Source organism: Festucalex cinctus, chromosome 21 (assembly GCF_051991245.1).
Source record: "Festucalex cinctus isolate MCC-2025b chromosome 21, RoL_Fcin_1.0, whole genome shotgun sequence".
Taxonomy (NCBI): Eukaryota; Metazoa; Chordata; class Actinopteri; order Syngnathiformes; family Syngnathidae; genus Festucalex; species Festucalex cinctus.
Window position 1 is genome coordinate 11,645,227 of NC_135431.1, and position 18,154 is coordinate 11,663,380.

The 18,154-nt window shown below is 41.6% G+C and overlaps 1 protein-coding gene and 1 long non-coding RNA gene across 7 annotated transcripts; one reads left to right on the forward strand and one right to left on the reverse strand.

Annotated features, from left to right (window-relative positions):
• Positions 1 to 15: 15 nt before the first annotated feature.
• armc2 (armadillo repeat containing 2) lies at positions 16 to 16,160 on the reverse strand. 6 transcript variants are annotated; one of them, XM_077510106.1, is made up of 18 exons: positions 15,962 to 16,156; positions 12,272 to 12,684; positions 12,130 to 12,202; positions 11,715 to 11,877; positions 11,485 to 11,614; positions 8,422 to 8,492; positions 7,858 to 7,959; positions 6,270 to 6,457; positions 6,094 to 6,196; positions 5,812 to 6,026; positions 4,689 to 4,834; positions 4,509 to 4,608; positions 2,270 to 2,555; positions 1,990 to 2,112; positions 1,803 to 1,916; positions 748 to 880; positions 503 to 660; positions 16 to 367 (listed from the first exon to the last, which is right to left on the reverse strand). In XM_077510106.1, the coding sequence occupies exons 2-18, from the start codon at positions 12,487 to 12,489 to the stop codon at positions 255 to 257; spliced, it is 2,436 nt and encodes an 811-aa protein (XP_077366232.1). In that variant the 5' UTR covers positions 12,490 to 12,684; positions 15,962 to 16,156; the 3' UTR covers positions 16 to 254. The 6 variants fall into 6 exon arrangements, 5 of the variants coding, with proteins under 5 accessions (XP_077366232.1, XP_077366231.1, XP_077366230.1 ...); XM_077510105.1 differs by having other exon boundaries at positions 12,272 to 15,754; XM_077510104.1 differs by having other exon boundaries at positions 12,804 to 16,156.
• Positions 420 to 14,711, forward strand: LOC144010030 (uncharacterized). Its single transcript, XR_013281125.1, has 5 exons — positions 420 to 888; positions 964 to 1,030; positions 1,823 to 1,932; positions 2,289 to 2,568; positions 14,622 to 14,711. It is a non-coding gene; the product is annotated as an uncharacterized LOC144010030 (long non-coding RNA).
• Positions 16,161 to 18,154: the final 1,994 nt, after the last annotated feature.

Consider the following 18,154-nt stretch of genomic DNA (forward strand, 5'->3'; position numbering starts at 1 on the left):
CCTTGTGTGCTTTTTATTTGTTTACACAATAATAAAACGTTTGCTGACAAAGGCAATGGGGCGACTCATCGAACGTACGCACACGCGCTCACAAAACCAACCTCAGTTATATAAATGTGCAAAAGTATTGTAAGGGAGGATGGACTTTAAAGTGCTTTAAAATATCAGTCACATGATGTTGGGATTTAAAAGTAGCACAACAAAAACATTCACAATTGTCTCAAGTACAGTACATATAATATGATGTGTATTATTCATTTAATTGACCAGGCGCGATAGAGTTTGAGGGCAACGGGGCGGAACTCCAACTCCCATAATTCCCTGTGGTAATCCTCATCTTCCGCACCTCTTCGGACTTCTTCCGCATCTGAGGTGAGAGGAACAACAGTGTTAGGTGGTGCTATATAAATAGTGGCAATCTGCAATGCATCATGGGAGTAGGAGAAACATACTTTCATCCTCCCGTGATGCATTGCAACACCCCGAGACCTCCCCAACTGACCCAAATAGGACGTAAGGATCTCCAGCAGCGACTTTCTGTCCTGCGCCGCCAGCAGCGTCTCGGGTCCGCCTCCGCCGCTCATATTCCACAAGGCCTGACACAGCTGAGCTGCCAGCTGCCAGTCACCTGCTCCCAGGTCTCCAAGGCAGTCTGTCAGCCTGTTATACACAAAAAAAAAATTAAAAAAAATCTCATATTCACATACACCCCCATTGGCCCACACAAAATGGCGGTATTCAACTTACTTGGTTGCAGCCCCTTCTCGGGACAGACCGGCTCTGTTAGGAGGGTCCAACGCCAGGTTGGTGAGGACCCCGCAAGCCGAGAAGCACAAGTCCGGGTTCTTGGAGTCCAAGAGTGTCACGACAAACCTGTGGACTAAGTAGGTGAGGTCAGCGGCCATGTTTACAGCTCAAATAAGACACACTAGGGTGTGTTTGGAGCACTTTCTTGTGTTACAGTGATACCTTGGGTGGCCATCTTGCACAGGTGTTGGACTTAAGTGGACTTTGAATTGAACGTCATGACGTAAGTCATTCTGTGTCTATTTGAAAATCACTTTTAGTAGCTATACTGTATATATTGAGTTTTTTTTTTGTGGTTGGTTTCTTTTCTGAGACGTACATTTGCCGCCACCAGAGGGCTACATTAGTCGAATGTTACGTCTAGAACACCCCAAAGATGAAAACATTTGGATTCAAGAATAGTTGAAAAGACAATAGCAACATGGAAGGTTTGAACTTGAAGCTAAAAAGACATAAAATTTACGAAGTTTATCTTCATTTGTCAGACACAGGCAAGCTAGCTGTGAGGAACTGTGAAGCTAAACTAGCTAGTTAGAGTGGCGTTTAGCTTACCGGTAGCTGGCCGTAAACTAGCGAGAGAAAATCCACGAAGTGCACGAAGTTAACGCCTTTAATCCTCCGTTTCGTCTACCTACAGCATTTTTCAATATGTATCATCACGGTAATGGGTATTAGAGATATAAATGTACCTTTTTGTATTATCAGTGAAAAAAAACAAAACATTTTATCACTAACATGACTTTACTGTATTTACAACTTTCTTGAACCAGGTAATAACTTGAGTTGCTTGAAATTTGGTGGCAACTTGACAGGCTTGATTTTCTTTTTCTTTTTTTAAACCCATGGAAACTTGCCAAAATATTTGCTTGCAATTAAAAATAAATAAATAAATAAATAGATGAATAAATAAATCCCCTGAATTCCTGCTCATAAGTTGGGCCACTTGCAAATCAAGGTACCACTGTACTGTACTTGTTGAGGTGTTAATTATGAACCTTTGTTCTGCATTATAAAGTCCCGCACATCTTTGGACTGCGACAAGTTCCCGTAGACGCGGGTGGCCTCGAGCATGGCGGCCATGTTGGAGCTGAGCACCAACTTCAGCATCACTTGAGTGACGAAAAGGTGACAGTGTTTATTTTCTTTGCACTCGTCTTCATTCTTTTGAAGTGTTGTTCTTACACTGGGCGATAGCCAGCTGGCTGCGTCTGAGCACTGCGCTTTCTTTGCGGTAGAACGTTAGGTTGTTGATGGCGGCCGCCACGTTCACTGTCAGCTCCTCGTTCTCCTCCACCGACCTCAGCTCTGTTGCACACACGCGTATGCACACAATAAGTGTGAGGTGCAAAAGAACATCCTGATTTCAACATTTTTATTTAGTCAACTACAAAATCTCACGGCTGTAAAACTTCACACCCTACCACCTCACTTACATCTCTTGATACTACCTCCGATTTCTCACCCAGTGTTTCCATCAGCAGCTGGATGCAGGTGGTGTTGCTGGCCAGCGCGGCACCCACGTCCTCATGGATGCACATGTTGGCCAGCACCCGGACCAGCTTCACCAGCACGTCCTCAGCCTCCCGCTCACCGGCCAGAGGCGTCGGCCCGTCTTCCCTCAGCTGGTAGTCGTCGTACAGCCGCAGGAGGGTGTCCACGGACGCCTCGCAGCGGAAGAGCCGCTGGCGCGCCTCGTCGCTCTTCGCCGTCAGGTTGCCCAGCGTGAAGAGGAGACGCACGACCAGGTCCTGCCAGAGAAAGGTGATGCAGTGTTTCAGTGATGCAGTGTGAACTAGTAGGCTAAATGCTAATAACTTAGCATTTTTCCTATGATGCCATGGGGCGTTGACTTGCGCAAACCCTGAAGCATTATGTGAAAAAATGCACTTCAGACATCATAATAAATCATAAAAAATACAATATTTGCTTTCCTATTTTTTTTTATTTATTGGTATAATGTAGGCAAAATGCTAAAATCAAAGTTTTTTTTGTTTTTGTTTTTGTTTTTACTTATGATAAAAAAATGCCGACATATGTAGACATAATAATAAATCTTAAACATTACAAATAAACAATGTTTATGTACTTAATTTATGAATGTAATGTTAGGGCAAAAAAAGTTTTTTTTTTTTTCTTTTTTTTTTTTTTTACTTTTACTTTTTTTTACTTTATTATTTTTTTTCTTTTTTTTTACTTGCGCATGGGACATATGCAGACATCATAATAAATCATAAAAATTCCAAACAATATTTGCTTACTTTTTTTTTTAACATATTGGGATAATGTAGGCCAATTGCTAATTTTTTTATTTTTTTTTACATTTTTTTATAACTTGCATTATGGGAAAAATGCCGACATATAGACATAATAATCATAAAAATTACAAATAAACAATGTTTATGTACTGTACTTAATTTATGAATGTAATGGTATAAGGTAGGCCAAATGCTAAAAAATAGCTTTTTTCTTTTTTTTTTTTTTTAAACTTGCACGTGCACAAGACAATAGCCCGTGGCATTATGGGGGGAAAAAAAATACCGCCATATAAAGACAATAATAATAATAATAATAATAATAATAAATCATAAATATTACAAATAAACATTTTTTATGCACTTAATTTCTGAATGTATGGGTATAAGGTAGGCCAAATGCTAAAAGCTAGAGTTTTTTTTTTTTTAACTTGTGCATGCATTTAAGTGGCATTATGGGGAAAAAAATGCTAAGTTTTTAGCATTTAGCCTACAATTACGTTCCGAGTATAATTGTCAATGACGTTTTTCAATGTCACACTTTTATGCTGCTTCACTGTAAAAGTCAAGTTAGAAACAATCTTAGTGATGCACAACCACCAGTAGATGGCATTGATGCCCATTTTAGAAAGACTGCATTTTGTCAAATCTACCTTTGTTCTACTGCTGATTATAAAAGAACGGAAAAGGGCCAGAATGAAACTTTTTTTTTTTTTTCTTCTAGTCTTTCATTTGTTAGATGCACTGTATCTATAATCCATAAATACAATATATTTTGGGTCTTTAAAATGTCAAAATGCTCTAAAGTTCACAAGGACAACTGTTATAGAAAAAGGCTCGATTGTGCAGATGTGTACGAGTCAAAAAGCGCTTCTGTCGACCTCCTTTCCTGCACTCAGCAAGTGTCCAGCGTTTTCTCACACCTCCCAATTGAGGCGAACGATAACGGCCCACACCTCCCGCTAGCGTCCCGGCGCCGCTCAGTCGAGCAGGTGTACGCCTCTCGTGCCACACCTGCTTGCCGTTGTAAACGTGCAGTGACGCAGGTATGAGGACAGGACAGACTGTCCTCTCAGGGGTGTGTGTGTGTGCGTGGGCGCAAACGTTAGCACCCTATCAGTCACGTCGGAGTGCTTCCTCAAAGAAGGCGGCCGTTTGTTCTATTATTATTCCTACTCCCTTCTGGATCATGTTCGGACTAGTCTCAACTGAAGCTCACCTTTTGTCGAGTTTGGTTTTCCACTCAGTGTTTTTTTTTTTTTTTTTTGCCGAGTCATCTTATCTGATCTGGGGATTATTACATGTCAACAAGGGCACAACACAAACACGCACAGATGTAATGTCCTGTACATGTGCTCGGGACTCGCTCTGTGTAAACAAGCTGATGTGATAGTAAACAGGAAGCTATTTTGTTGAAGCTAAACCCTCCGAGGACACCCACTGGCTCACCTGTTTTTGGTGGTGTTTGCTCAGGAGCTCTAAAAATAGTTGATAGCAGTCGGGGGTCTGCGCCAGAGTGAGACGGCACTCTGCATACGAGGAGAGTTTACTGAGGAGGAGAGAAACACGTTTTGGACTCAAATGTAGGCCCAGTTCATAGACAAGCATCTTTTTTTTAAAGCGGGCTACCTGTAGATTCGAGAAACATTGGTGCACACGTCTTGGTCCTGACAATGACGCTGCAGAACCAAGCAGAGATCCGACATCAGGCAGTAGGAGACAAAAAAGGGGCGGGCCTCGGGGTGGTCGGCCAGATTTCTTAGGGTGGCAGTCAGCTGAAGATGGCAAAGGTCAGCCAGGAGAAGATAAATCATTATCTTGTAAATCGATCCAATCCATTTTGTAATTCCAACACTTCATCGGCCATTTTTTCCCCAAATTGTTCTTATGGTTGTGAAATGAATTGAATGTATAGAAGAAGGATGGATGAATGTTTTGGAATGACAGCCTGTCCGTGTCTCCTCATCTGTCAGTGTAATGCGCTGCGTCACATATCAAATGAGATGAAACTCAAGATGTTTGTTGGGCCCAACTCCTGTGGGTCTCATCAATCACTTTTTTTGGTCTTGTGGGAGATTGCAAGCCAGGTGTATTTTGGACCGAATTGGCCTTTGCAGAGAACATGATGCTCTTGGAACAGTGAACACGCATAGTATGAGACATAAACAAAAACAGAGCTGGTAATAGTGGGGGAATCTCCATGAGCCAAGAAATACACGTCGAAAACATTTTTTATTTTTATTTTTTATAATTTTTTTGACTTAATATGCTCAAATGGCGGCACTTAAAATAGAAATAATAGGCCCATCTAGCTGACGTCACTTTACCCAGAATGCTTAGCTACCGCTTACCCTCCTCGAGGACAAACAATGAATAGAAATACACGAGAGAGAGCATTTTTTTTTTGGTTATCATTTTGTTTAAATGGTGGGAAAATATGACAAATGTAGCAAAAAATGTTCCTAATAGGAAAGTAGGTTACTGCAACTCAAGTAGCATAACATGCCCCTCAATTTTTTGGTAAACTTTTCCCCTGGTTTAAAATCACTGCTGGTAGCAAAAAGAACGATTTCCTATATCTGTTTGCCCGATTCGAGCAACCGTAGGCTGCGCGGAAGAAACGGTTTCACCTATTTTCTACGTCTCACTAACTGATTTCTCATTCACTCGCGGCCTTGTCCTCCAGCATGGGCGGCACACAAACGTGACGTCACACTAGAAGGGCCAATACAACAACGTGATTGCAACGCACCTGTACGAGGATGTGTCCGGCGATGGTGACGCGGGTGTCATCCGCCCTGCATAGCTTCTGGATGAAATCGTGAGCTGTGCTCATGAAGTTCTTTTCCAGCAGAAGGTGGACGATGGCGGCATTTCCTGAGAGAAATTTGATCGCGCCGGCGCAGTAAAACAGCGCTTCGCCGCACGTGGACGCATCCTCGCGCAGCAGCAGCCCCAGCAGTAAATCTAGACGGAAGAAAATGCGCCTCACTTAACATCCACGAGGATTTGATTCTTGATGTTGAGTTCACACCTAGGACCGAATTATTTTGGAAGAGGATGTCATTGTCTTCACTACGACTGATCTGGAAGATAAGCTTGCAGATGTTGAGCAGGTTGTTCCCGCTGACATGTAACTGAAGGAAAAAAAACAACAACAAAAAAGTGACTTTAGAATCAATCAAATGGACACGCCCGCAGAAGACTCACGGCGAGAGACAACTCGGCGACGTGCATGTGGAGGCGCGGGGAGTTGAGGTCGATGAGTTGGAAGAGCGTTCGCAGTATACTGGACCGCTTCTTACAGTGGTGAGGGCCCAGCATGCCCGCCTCTGCCAGGGCATCTTGGAGAGCGACACACAAGTCGCATAGGTGCTCCAGTGAGGCCTCGCCGCTGCCTGGGTCATCATTGAAAAAATATTTGTAAAGTTTAAAAAAAAAAAGAAAAAAAATGAAATGTACAAAGTGAGGCGGCGACAGTCGCAAGCTAATCAGTCGGCCATTTTAGAGCATTTTGACTGATCTTTCAGGAATTACAGAATATTGCTTGAAACTGTGGCCCAAATAAGGGTGACCAGATTTTCAAAATCAAAATTTACGAGAAACTATTTACTATTTTTTAACAAATCTAATCCTAGTAACTAATGACTGGTGGTTGTGTTATTACTTTAGCTTATGCTAAATGCTATCTTGGTTGACAGTTCAACAACGCTAGACAAGCCAATGCATTCATCATTATCCAACTTTTTTTTTTTTTTTTTTTTGCTCGGTCCAGGATCTGCCCGGCGACCGCAGCATTAAGCTAGTAGAACTACATTTTTCTACATTATTCTTAGATACAGGAAGGACTATCATGTACCAAACAATTGGTTTGCTGACTGGACTAAAAAAAAATAAAATAAAAATTAAAAAAATGGGACATAATGTATTTTATAAGTAACATGTTGACAAACAAATGACTGAAATGATTTTACAGGGCCTTTAAGATGTTAAGCATCAGTATGTAGTTGATTGTGAGAGAGCCGTTTTAATTGTTTTTGCATATGGCCAGTACATTTCCATTCACGTGCCTTGGCCACTGTCAACTGTCCAAACTCTCACCACTTTGTCTTTGGCATGAAGGAACAATCCATATAGCACACTCTAGACGGATCTCCTGACCCTGACCTCACCTTTTGTCTCCCCCTTTCTTGCCTGTCTCCCGACCATTCAGATGTTTTTCCGCTTAGCTTTTGTGAGACTGCTTGGACAATGGCCAGATGTTCCTCCAAAACGTCTGGGCCTTGTTTTGTGCCGCCGTCGGGCCCAGGTCCACATTTACTGATCGGTGCACTTGAGGTTAAATCTGCCCCATCAATAAAACAGTAGCCGTAAAATAACATCCTCCCTTTTCTAGGAAACTTCCGAAGGTAAATGGAGCGGCACAATCGCTCAGCTCCAATCTGGATGCAGAGGAAAGAGAAAGGGTGGAGCCTGTTCCTTGTTTTTGAAGTAAAATAATGAAAGTGTTCCCGGCATCGAAACTAGGGCTTGGCACACCTTGCAGCAATTTTGTACGCATGAACTCACAAGGCATGGGCAGGATAAATATTTAATATTGAACTTTGAAAATAAGTTTTCCATTAAATTGAATGTTGAAGTATTTTTTTATAAGTTTGAATCCAATGCTGGCAGACTGCAGCAGGCTAACATAATTCTGTGTGAGTCTCATTTTGTTTGTTTGTAACAGCTAGTAAAACTAGTTGTGGAAATTGTCATCAGATTGACTATTTTATTCCCTTGCCCGTGTTGCTCTTACCACCTGCAGCCACAGCCTTTAGCTGCTGGAGAAGAGGCGCAATCGGATCCCACCGCGATTCTGCGCCTGCACTTGTGTTATTCTTTCCACTCGCGTCCAAATCTGATGTGAGAGAGCGAAAGCACATTAGTGAAAATGAGCCTGGTGCAAACACGTCTGCTTGGTTCACAAGTTCAGTGTCCCAAAATAAAACGGGAGGAAGTTTGATGTCACCACCAAAAAGGTTACCATTGACTGCTTTACTCGCATATAAACAAACCTCATCATACTCTTCTTTAATAATGCTGTGCATGCATACATCATCGCTTGGTGTGACACAGGAAGTTGTGGTTGTCTAAAGCTATTATCTAGTCGATTTGTCTCACGCTGTGAAGTTTGTGTTCAACAACATCCCCCAAAGCAGAACTAGAACTCATCTATTTTCACTGCTGGAGAGATAATGTTTAGCATTTTGCTCCGATAGGCAATTTGAAGAGATAACGGATTAAACACACCATTAGTGCTGACAGTGTGGAAAAAAAAAAAAAAAGATGCAACTGGTTCATTGACGGCTTCTGAACAAACCTGTTCTCTGTCCTGATCTGACCTCGTCGCTCCCGACTCCGGAATCAACACTGCATTGTAATAGTCTGCTGCTTGCACCGGGAAAAAAAGTACAAAAACAGTTGGGCACAACTTTGCATTTGTTGGAAAACAAAAAAACAAACAAAAAAAGATATTAGCTGCCACTTGGTGTCGCTGTTGTACCAGAAGTTCTACACAACCACACTAGATGCAATTACATGTGTGTTTTCCTCAGCCTGACCTTGTGCGTGTGTGTGAATGTGTTATGCCGTCGCCTGTGCACATCTCAGACCTCAATCTGCAACAGACAGGAAGTAAGACCTGAACTCTGCGGGCTGTCTGCTACAGACCGTTTGTGCTTTGTCATCCCGATGGGCTGTCTGCAGTTTTTGCAGGAAGTAACATTAACGGACTACAGATTATCCGATCTCATAAAACATGACACACAAGACCACCTTTTTCTTTTTTCTTTTTCCTTCATGGATATGACAACTAATCGGACATGTACAGGACCTGTTCAGTGTGAATGGTCGGTGATAGGATTACAGGTCCCATCAGCGGGACTCTTTGTACGATACGGCTATTCTCCGAGACATGACCTCATCCCTGTCTTGGGCCTGGCAACAGCGTGCCGCAGTAAAAATGCATAGAGCTGCCAGGCTTGCCCGAATGGGCATCCAAATCTAATAAGAAAGCCATTTGGAGCCATAAAATGACGTCTTATTGGATGCTTTATGTCTATGTGTCTATTAGCAGTCATTAGTGCTCTGCTCAGAACACTGATAACAAAACTTCCAGAACTTGATGGCGCAAAGTAGCCGATTCGGTCATTTTGGACCCCAGGCTGTAAGAACCATGTGATCAGTCCCCAGCCAATCATCCGTCTGTCCCTTTTCTATAGTGCTTATCCTGTTCAGGGTCACCGCGCGGGATGGAGCTTATCCTAGATGACGCGACGCGTTGCAGAAAGCTGGGACATTTCAGACTCAACATCGCGGCGTTTGAGTTCCAGAAAATTGATCACCATAACTTCAAGATGCCACAAACATTAGGAATAGTAATCAAAAGACTGCATGAATGATATTTAGCTGTATACGATGGTTATAGATCACCTTTGTTTTTCAAATTCCTCTTCTCCAGCAGTCATTAAATTATAACACTGACACTACCGACGGCAACAAAAACAGTCTCCCAAATGCCCGTGTGTAAATTCACTGTGATCTTTATGTCCTGATATAGCTTTCTTCTTAACTCATTTACTCCCAAAAACGTATAAATCTGTTTTATTTTAAATATTACCATGCTCCCAAAGGCGTATTTATACGTTTTTTGTTTTTTTATGCTAGAGCATAAAGGCTTTGATGCAGCCTCTGAACTGAAGAGAACGATTGAAGCAATGGTAGTTATTATAAAACGGCCAGTAGGTGGCAGCAGAGTATAAGAGATCAACCAGGGCCATGTTTTTCCCCAGTTTTAAACAAATTTGTGAATAATGACGAAACTTTATATGCCACGGAAGAGGCGGGACGTGATTTTGCACATCAGTTTATTTCCGGTCCGGGTTGCGAACGCGCAAGCCAGGGGCACAAAGTTGGAACCACAAGTATTTTTGACACAGCCCACACTTTGCAAACCGAATCGGAAACAAACTGTTGTGCAAAAAACAGTCCCGCCTCTTCTGTGGCATATACACCATTGCTGCAAAACGGAAACAGATAGAAATATCTTTTTTTTTCCTGATGAAAGAAGAGACTCTAATCATGTTTTTTTTTATACCAATAGAACATTGTGGGCCTTGCAAAATCAGTCAAAACTCAGTAAAACAGCTGGGACCGAAGGGGGTTGTTTCACTGAAAATGGCTGCTGGTAGTGAATGAGTTAAAAATGCATGAAATTAATGTCAAATTTGTATTCTTCTAATTTCTAATGTATAGTTCCTCATTATAAAACAGCCACGAGCCCAGCCCTTGTGAACGTGAGTGTGAGAAGTGTGATGGATACCAGTGGTGTTCTAAACTACAGCCTGGGTGCCATTTGCAGCCCGCCATACATTTTTTTTTGGGCGGCCCGCGGCATATACTCAAAATTATTTTTGACATAGCCACAATGCAGTTTTTACAAAGAGGGATTAAACCTTCCTAGCTATGCAAAGACATACATTTACAGCTAAAAGAGTAACTGAATTTCTGTTTGTAACATAATTCAGTTTCAGAAACTAAAATCGTTTTCATACACTTTCGATTTGTGGGGGGGGAAAAAATCACATTGATGGTTCCTAGGTGTGGTCAGTTTACTACAGATTGTACATCTTGTGGTTCAGAATGTTGAGTTGGGATTCAGAAAACCTACAAAAATAGATCCTGAATCGAATCTATAACCTTTAGCAGTAGCAGTTTTAAAAAATAACTACATTATATCAACAATTTATAATTGCTTCATTGATTTTACCGTGTTTAATAAAGAAGTTAAAGTAAAAAATAAATCAAATAAAGTGGCACTCGCATCTTTCTATTTTTCTGAACGTGGCCCTCAGAAAAAAAAAGTTTGGACACCCCTGGTCTACATTGCATGTTCCCTGGCTGGCGTCCAGTCCAGGGTGCCAAAAGTCAGCTGGGATAAGCTCCAGCTCACCCGTGACCCTAATGAGGACAAGCTCTATAGAAAACGGATGGGTAGATTCAAATGATTTAAATTCCAAATCCTCTTTAGGGCAGCTCAGTAGTCTGAGCAGTTGGCAGAGTTTCCTCGCCGCGAGAAGGTTTGGATCTGTATTGAGTCAGGACTTATATGTGCATGTTTTAAGACTAAACAGAATTTAGAAACTGGAATAACAATTTTATGAAAGATAGTTTCGTCCTTCTGAGATTTCATGTCAAATGTGTTTTGTTGTTATTACTCCCACCTGGCTAGCAATCAATACGTGGATGGATTTGAACAGCAGAGTTATGTCCCCTCGTCCTGACGCAGCTGATGAGGTTGTCGGTGGAAATTTCTAGCCCTCTAGTAATAGCTGCCAGTAAATCTTGTGTTCATTATGGGATGTCACCTTGACGGAGCAAATACCTTTCACTCTGACTTCTGCGTGGTGCAGATAAGTGAGGCACGCCAGAGACCTCCTTGTGGTCTCCGGAGACAAAATAGTGGGCTGGTGGCAGCTTTTTCGCCGGGTCTTGATGTAATCGTTCTTGTGGTGCTACACACAGAAAAAGCCGTCTGTAGTGAGCAACAAAGTAGAAAACCAACTCTTTGTCCGCACGCAGAGAATGTAAATGGAGGTCAAAGTTGCTGCTCACCATCTGTGCGCGGCGCTAAAGGAGGCAAGGCGGTGAGAGATGTCGCCCTGAGGAGACGCGTCCGCATTCGCAACAGCGGCCGCCTCGTGTCCTGTGGGTCAGTGGGCGGTTTGGGGGATGACTTTGAAATGTCATCGTGGCCAGGAAATGGAATCTTTGTCTTCTGGCATGCAAACAACATACAATGTCAGGAGTTATTTTGAGCCAAGATTGAAGTTGATTTTAACAGTGTAGTTTTAATTAGAGCTTTAAACTTTTTAGAAAGATGGCTCCAAGTCTTAACAACAGAACCCTATTGATTTTTATAGTATCAAGTGGCAGGTGATGGTCACACTGAGACAGTTCAAGGACAGTTCTCTACTTGTTGCATTATTCAACTCATTGTTCCTCACTGGTGAGGCGAGAGATTACTCACATGTTCCAATGGAGATAGGCGAGTCCCCGAACTTGGCCGGGAGTCTCCGAAATCAAAATTCTGTGCATGAAGGCTGTAAAGTTTAAAAACAAAAGTCTAAATGAGCCTTATGAGGTGGATTTGGTGACACAAATAAACATACCTGAAGGTTGAGGAAGGTCTGTTGCTGTGGTCTGCACGGACCGAGCTTCTTGCAAACAACTGCCTTTGCGCATCTCTTGGGGTGCAAGGTCTCTGGGTGGACTGTGCACGGAGAATCCTTCTCGCTTCACCCACTATCTCTGCACTCGTCTTGAATGAGGGGTGCCTCCTCGGCAGAAAAGGCCCGCACAGCTCGTATTTCCTCTCCGTGGAGCCCATTTGGCCGCCGTGACGTCGGCTCAGTTTATGAATTACCTCCGTTTTGTCTTCATGATTAAACTTCCGTATTTAGATTTGCGTTTCTAGCATAGTTTTTGCTTCATGGAGAATCGTGGTTCGTTTTATGGTGGAACGGACGACACCGAGCGAACAAGGAGCCCCGCGGTGCTGCGTCTCCATGGCGACCACACGTTGCTGTGGTAGCGAGCACAACAAACGGGGAGAATAAGATCGCATTCGACGTTCAAGCTGGCCCGTTGTGTGGTTTTATGACAGGTTATAAACACGATGTAAGAAGAACATTAATTACTTACTGTCCATGTTGGGGAAACGCCACCATGTCAGGAAAAAAAAAAAAAAAAAAAAAAAGTCTTTCGGGATCAAAAAAATTACATGACTACAAAAAGATGTTTTCAAAGTTCAGTTGAATAAGTTGCATTTTGATATACATACAATAGAATTTTCGATTTATTTGAAGAGAATCCAAGGGAGGTTTGAAATACTTCGTCCTGAATTTACTGAAGGCAACTGTGCGCTCCAACTGTTCTGACGTCATCGCCAGTTGACAGCAACGACTACGTCATCATACGCGACCAGAACTGTCTTTTTAAGCTACTGAAATACAAATACAATAACATTATTTTAATTACAATTAGTAATATAGCCTTTTGTTTGAGTAAATGACAAGACAGAAACGAGCTACAACGGCTACCTTCGTATCAATTTTTGTAGGTATTTATTTAATGTAGGCCTACAGTAATTAATATTTTTCTAGCTAATTTGCCTTGTATCTGGAATTTGTTTATGATTTATTACCTGATTTAGCTACATGAGAGGGGCATGCTGATTTAATAATTAAAACTTCGTGAAAGTATTGTAAAACAACCAATGGCAGGATTTTTTCAGAATTTTATCTCAAATGTGTAGTAGGCCTATAGTATTTCTCATTTACATAAAATATATTAGCATTACTTTAATCGGTTGCATAAGACGGTATGGTAATGTTTATAACAAATGTGAAAACACGACAACAATTGAACAATTTTACACCAAAGTTATGGTTGGATAAATTAAAATGGAGGTTGAAGTTACAAATGTTATTGTTAACATAGGATCATTCAGTGTTTTCTTCTAATATAATTAGTTTGAAGTTTGTGACTGTAAATGACAAACAACTATACTGAAATACTCTTGTTGGGTTCCATCATTAAACGGAAGTCTTTCTCACAAATTCTTACTTATTTTTTGCCACTGACATAATTAAAAAGAATATTACCAGTTTATTAAACCAGTGGGCTGTGCTCAAACAGTTTAATGAATACCAAAAATGAATGTAACAAAAAGACGATAACTACCTAAAACTTCTCCAATCATTCTCATGTACAAAGAAGTCTAAAAGTAAACACAAGAAGCTGCTGGTGTTAGATTTCTTCTGAAGAAAATGGAGCTGCCTGTTTTGCATGCACAGTTGTCCGCCATTTTGCGTCGGCCAAAAAAAAAAAAAAAAACAATTTAAAAAGATGAGTGGACACAAAATGGCGCGATACTAACCTGTATGATATGTTTAATTTTTCCCGGTTGTCGTCCATCTTGGTATTTAATGTAAGTTCTAGTGCAACAAGACTAATTGTCCCTAATCCTTCTGTTGTGCTCTTCAAGTATTGAATATGATTAAAAATGCATAGCATCAACTCCAAAATGCAGGTTATTCATCTCATCCTTCGTTGTGAGTCTCTGTTTGTCATATGGACCAACAGAGCATTTTATGCAATTAATTAATTAAAAGGACATGCTTTAGTCTCATGGATACAGTGAACCTGATTGTCCGGGGGTGCATGCCCTGCTCGGCCAATCACAGGGTGTCGCCGTGCAGCATAGCAGCCAATTGGAAGGGGGAGGGAGATGCTTCCTACCATTGTCACGATTACAGTCCAGTACTAGACTTGTCAATCATGTGGGATGACAAAAGTGGTGCTTGAAATGAAGTGCGACTGTTGGCCGCTAACGTCATGAAAGTGATGTGTCTCCTTGGCAACTGGTCAGAGGCTCAGATGGGGTGCAGGCTTTCAACTTTTCTTACTTACTTATGGGTTTTATAGTTTGTAATTGATTTACATTTCTCTCCCTCACAGTTGTTGTGACAAGCTGAGATCCACTCCCTGATCTTTATCTTCAACTCAAGCTATTCCGATCTCAAATCCTAAGCAATGGAGTGATATAGGTAAGATTGCTAAAAATATATTTCCTGTACAGTTAATGAAAGTTTTTTTATGCACTTTATGCAGTATTGCATTCATATTTCCTAAGTAGAAAAACACATTTAAGACACACACAATATACACAACACACACACACACACACACACGCACATATCCTCGTAAACAAAGCATGATAGCAAAGCCACATGTTTTAATGTCCGTGAATGTAAACACACAGACGTACACACGCTTCAAACCCCCAAAGACATATGCAACACAGATGTTGTGAAGGCTCCTCACGTTATGCTGAGAGAGCTTTCTGACTGTGGAAAAAAAAAAATGGGAGAAAAAAGTAACACAGTAAATTTTATTTAAAGAACAACAAACAATATGGTTGGAGGAGCTCGCAAGAAGGCTGGAGCCGATTGGCTGAGACAGAGGAAATGTGAGGACAAAAAGGGAGAGAAATTAGAAAAAGGAAAATGACAAAATAGAACATTCAGGGGGCTATGTGTGATAATTGAGCTTGATAAACTATAGAGGCGGCCATTTTGAGTCTCGTGTTAGCATTAATATCAACTAATGCTAACTTTCAGATGTCACATATATGAGCAAAACCTGTTCGTGTGAAACTAAGAGATGGCCATTTAGCTTTTGTCATTAGACTCCTCCTTCACTCACTAATAGGCAGTCGACACTTCGCCGTTGCTTTAGGCTCATTCTTTGTGACGTATTAGCTCGTTCTTTGTCTCCCTGGCTCGCTAACACGCCATTGCCACTATTTGACTTAACAGCCGGAGAGGAGGGGGAGCGCAGTAAAGGTGAAGAATGGGAGTAATGAAAGCATGTATGTGCGCTGTCTGCTGGTTTTAATGGCGAGCGCGGGCTGTAATTCACTCCATGCTCGCACGGCATCAGTGATTGCTCGCAGGCTGCCGACAGCACTATCTGGAATCCTGCTTTGTGTGCGCCCGTAGAAATTATATTGATGTGTGGTGCACTGTGACCTTGACCCTATGTGCATGTGGGCTTAATTGTCACTGTCACTAGCAGCTGGGGGATGGAAGCTGAAAACAAAGTTGTAGGTAAAACAAAACTATCATGAGTGTTTGCTAAAGAAGTACGAAAACGTTAACACGCACAGGCAGCACATCTCATGGTTATTTTCAAACATGTCACTCTAGCACCTTCTGACACGCCGCCTCCTGGCTCATCCCAGCATTTCTCACTTCCCCCTCCACACGCTGTATTTCTGTCATTTCATCACACCTCACCTCTGCCACTTTTCACACCAATACTGCACATCGCATCCTCACACGTCGCTGCTCGCCCATGGGTGCACGGGAAACGTGCTTCGGTGGAGCAAATGGTGTCACTTTGTCTGGCGCGAGCGCGAACGTCGTGCCGCACGCGCTCCGTGCGATCGGCACCCTCCGCTGTGCTCTGTTACAGTCAGCCGATACACTGATGACATCATCCCACTGCAGCAATCTAGCGGCGCGCGTGCACGACACTCGCTGCATAAAGACAGCACTGACTCAATTGACAGGCTTCAGCTTGTGGATTGATAACCACTTGCACGATGGATTGAGAGATAAACTGATACTGGAGATAGATATAGAGAGATGGATGTATGATAGGTGGATGGACGGAGGGACAGACAGATGATGGAAGGACGGACAGTCAGGCAGAAGGGTAGATAGATGGATGGATGGATACAGTAGATTGAAACTGTGTGGTGATGCCTTGAGATACAGGTGACTCGACTTTTTTTTTTTTTTACCCATTTTTTTTCTCTGAAGCTTTGTCATATTTTGGATTTTTCCTGATTTTTCTGTAGTTTTATTGTCCACTTCCCAGTTTTATTTAATGGAAAACATTTATTGAATGTTATCAACGCAATTTAAAAAAAAAAAAAAAAAAGACAAGAAAAAAAAATCTAAAAAAAAAGAAGACTTTTTTTATTTTATTTATTTATTTATTTATTTGTTTAATTAATTAATCGAGTTAGCACTCAGTCCACCATCTTAATGCTAATGTTAAATAGCGTGCATGTCAGTGCTTAACCCTTTAAATTAACAGTGCAGCAACTCATGAATGAAGGCAATACAGCAGTACAGTCATCTAGTCTTTATCCTCTGCATAGAGCATCAAATATTAGTGCTGCACTAATGAGCTGCATGAGTCGTGATATCTCGATAAACATTGTCTGTCTGTGTGGCATATACTGCACCCAGGTGGCCAAAGCAGGCACAACAGCAGGACAAACCTGTTTATTAAATAAATTCTATTAAATTATGTAATTCATTTGTGTTTTTATAAAGTATACTGTAATACTATTGAGTGCTATTTTTCCCCTCATTAAGATACACATTATGACATTTTTTGTTGTTTCACTTTCTGTGGAAGGATGGAAGGGATTGATGGCATTCCCAGTCATGGAACAAATGAAATGGAAAAACATTAACCATAGTAATGTGTATTTCAGCTTGTGACGTCAAATTAGTATGAAAAAAAAATGTAAAAAAGACAAAACAAAATAAATGGTGCAACAGGCGTAAACATGGAGTGGCGTAACTTTTCTGCTTGGGACATTCTGCTCTGGCAGATGCGTCTTATCCTATGTCACGGTGCGGAAACTCAAGTAGGGAACAATTAGCTCCGCCTCCAGCTTCATTGCATTATTGATGAGGACGCAAGAACGAGAGGAGATGCAAATGGAAAGAGTTAACGCGAGGCGGTTCCACATTCCTTAAGTGACAGTTCTCCACTTTTACTGAAGCATTTCTCCAAATATGAAAGTCGCCTTCAAGTAAATACCTGATACGGTCTGCAGCTGAGTAAATACATTTGAGGCGGTGCAGTAAATATGTTGTGTAAGACTTCACGATTGATCTCAAGCTTGAATAAGAGGTTGGAGAAGTGTGCACTGAGGTTACATAAAATCATGTTGCGTCTTTAAAAAAAAGTATTTCTGGATGTCTGCTCCTGTTGAGTGCAGCTTTCCACAAACAAACATTGTGCAAGAGGATTTCCAGGAACGTGAGAGGAACACGGAGTCACTCTCATGATGTAGACCCCCCACCCACCACCCCCAACACATACACACAAGTGATTCATCTTCTCGGATGAATAGGAGGCGCAACGAAAAGAGAGAGAAAAAAAAGCAGTCAGATTCTGTGAATCAACATGAGACGGACGAGATATTTTCTGAGTCTTTGTGACTTTTCAACCCCCAAATTTAGACAGCATGATCAAAAAGAATTGTTTAAAGACCCTCAACATATCAACTTAAGTTAAAAATGTTAACAGCTAATGCTAACAGCATCAACAACACTCACTCCAGCTCTGCTTACCTTTCGGCTTTGATATGACAGCTGGGGCGTCGCACCTGTGAGGGATTTGGGCGTTGCTGTTCAATTGTCCTCCAAGTTACTCTCATGGATAGTGTTTCAAATGGTGTAGTC

Excerpts from the sequence above, each read along its gene's own strand:
- armc2 (XM_077510106.1), bottom strand. The coding sequence starts at position 12,489 with ATGGGCTCCACGGAGAGGAAATACGAGCTGTGCGGGCCTTTTCTGCCG. Across the intron at positions 881-1,802 it reads CTTTATAATGCAGAACAAAG|TCCACAGGTTTGTCGTGACA; the intron begins GTTCATAATTAA and ends TCACCTACTTAG. Across the intron at positions 368-502 it reads GATCCTTACGTCCTATTTGG|ATGCGGAAGAAGTCCGAAGA; the intron begins GTCAGTTGGGGA and ends CTCTCACCTCAG.